This window comes from Thermobia domestica, chromosome 9, assembly GCF_964235325.1.
Source record: "Thermobia domestica chromosome 9, izTheDome1.hap1.1, whole genome shotgun sequence".
In the NCBI taxonomy this organism is placed as follows: domain Eukaryota; kingdom Metazoa; phylum Arthropoda; class Insecta; order Zygentoma; family Lepismatidae; genus Thermobia; species Thermobia domestica.
This window is the reverse complement of record NC_137462.1, coordinates 75,649,144-75,651,608: the sequence shown is the minus strand read 5'-3', so window position 1 is coordinate 75,651,608 and position 2,465 is coordinate 75,649,144. Positions and strand designations below refer to the sequence as shown.

Genomic DNA, 2,465 nt, shown 5'->3' with positions numbered 1-2,465 from the left:
ACTTTTGGCCATGAGCTACACATTTATTACAGTTAATTGACAATAATTTATGTTAGATAAAAAAGAAAAAGAGCAAGTTTTTTTTATAAAACTAAACTAACACCTTGTTAATTTCATTATTTTTCATTTCAGATGAAGAAAATGAGGTTGCACCATACAACTGCAAGTAATGGATTAATGCTATGCTTAATAATCGGACTAACTCAAGCACAACAAAATGTTACGAAAGATGTCCAGAGCTCCTTAAATGAAACCATATTATCAAAAATTATGGATTTGTATTCAGTAAACAGGGAGGTGATAATACTGACAGAATTAATAGAAGAACTCTCAGTTTACAAGTTTTCTCAACATCATTACAAACCTTTTATTTTGTCAGCTAGACATTTTAATGAGGACGAATTATTGTTGTGGGAAACCCAGTTATCGAGAACATCTGCAGTTCTTTACATATTTGTGGTGTCAAACATTTCTTATTTTAGTAAGCAAATTAATCAGATTGAACGGATGTCATTTTGGAATCCCAGGTCAAGAATTGTGATATTCATGAACAGTATTAGCTACCAAGATGATATAACAAATGCTTTTACGGAATGTGTTCGCTTAAAAACTCTTAATGTTATTTTTGTTACAACGACGACTACTGCAAATAATGAAAACAGCGAACAAAACCACAGAATATTGAGAAAAAATTCAAAAAATAATGAACAGCAATATTCATTATATAGGGTATACACTTACTTTCCATATTGGTCATCTTATTGTTGGAATGTCGGTGATGAAACACTGATAGACATTTGGCAACATGGAAGTTTTATTTATAATGCCAATTTGTTTCCTGACAAAATGATCAACTTTAATGGATGTCCGGTGGTCTTATCAACATTCTCGCTTCCGCCTCACGTAATATTAGATGAAAAGCTTCGAACTATTGATGGAATCGAAGGAAAGACTGTAAGTGCTATTACCAATAAGTTGAACATTTCCCTTACTATTCGAACACCACCCGATGATGGATTGTGGGGTCGAAAGCTACCGAACGGAAGTTACAATGGAATTATGGGAGATATCATGAATGGAAGAGCGGATTTAGGTTGTGCCAACATGATTCCAGAACCAGACAGAAATATCATAATGGAAGTTTCTCACAGTTTGAGTCAGCAAGATCTACCGTGGGCAGTTCCTGTAGCCTCCAGAATGCCACAATGGATGAATCTTTTACTACCATTTGATAACATCATGTGGATTGCAGTTATTCTGAATATAGTGATTCTAACTTGTGTTCTTTGGTGTTTGAAGAAGCTAATTACTGATAGAGAGAAATCGTTTTTAAACAGTAGTGGATTCCCCTATCTCTTCACCATTTCTACGTCATTAGGTTCTTTTGTTGGTTCCTCACCGCAAACTTTTCCCATTAGATTACTTGTTCTCCTATGGTTATTTGCTACTCAAGTGCTATATACGGCTTACAATAGTAGTTTGTTCAGTTTCCTAACAATACCACTGTATCATTCAGAAATTAATACAATGGAAGAGTTACTGTATTCTGGGTTGACCATTGGCGGATTTCCATCTCTTCGTGATATGTGTTCCTACGAAAGCAATTTTGCCCTGAAAGGTATATATGAGAAATGGCAATCAAGTTATGACATGGGGAGATGCTTTGAACGCGTATCTGTAGACAGAGACTTTGCACTAGTTCTGGACAGGCTAACTTTGGCATTTGTTGCAAAATCTCTTTATAAAGATGAACATAGGCGTTCTCTTTTGCATATAACAAGAGAATATCTGTTAAGTTTTCCTGCAGTGATGGTATTCACAAAAGGGTCTCCCATTATTCCTAGATTCAATGTGATGTTGACCAGACTAAGCGAATCAGGGATTGTAGAGAAATGGCAACAAGATTTAACTTCCTTTTCGAAATTGAGAGACCACATAAAATCTAACAAAGCAATATCAGTGCATCATTTGGTAGGGTCATATGCTATTTTAATTATTGGGTTGATTTTCAGTTTTCTTACTTTCTTCACTGAAATGATGTTAGACAGAGCAATTAGAGTTCATAAAAATCGAAAGTGGTGTTAGTATAGATTTAAAGCTTAAACTAATAGCAGTGTTTTCGTCTGCTGAAATTAAAATTTTTGAACCTAATATATGATAATGAATGGGACCTTACAGTAGTTGTTAATGAATGTTAAAGCAGATATTAGCTGTAAAACTATTGACTGTAGAAAATGAAATGAAATCTTTAAGTTTTATGTTCCACGGTAATGCCGGTTAGGCTAAAGGAGACGATGATAATGAGTAATGAGTGAAATGGTGGAATGAAGAAAGTGGGAGGAAAGGGAAGAATCCCGAGGAAACCCACGCACATGGTGTTTGCCCACCACAAAGTTCACTTGGCGGGGGCTGGAATCGAATCCGCTGCCTCAAGCACCAAAGGTGAACACTCTACCACTGTGCCA

The 2,465-nt window shown here is 35.6% G+C and overlaps 1 protein-coding gene across 1 annotated transcript; it reads left to right on the top strand.

Annotated features, from left to right (window-relative positions):
- The first annotated feature begins 846 nt into the window (after window positions 1-846).
- LOC145660893 (glutamate receptor ionotropic, delta-1-like) lies at window positions 847-2,085 on the top strand. The gene has a single exon (XM_081726325.1). It carries the CDS (start codon window positions 847-849, stop codon window positions 2,083-2,085), a length of 1,239 nt encoding a protein of 412 aa, XP_081582451.1.
- Window positions 2,086-2,465: the final 380 nt, after the last annotated feature.

Excerpts from the sequence above, each read along its gene's own strand:
- LOC145660893 (XM_081726325.1), top strand. The coding sequence starts at position 847 with ATGATCAACTTTAATGGATGTCCGGTGGTCTTATCAACATTCTCGCTT.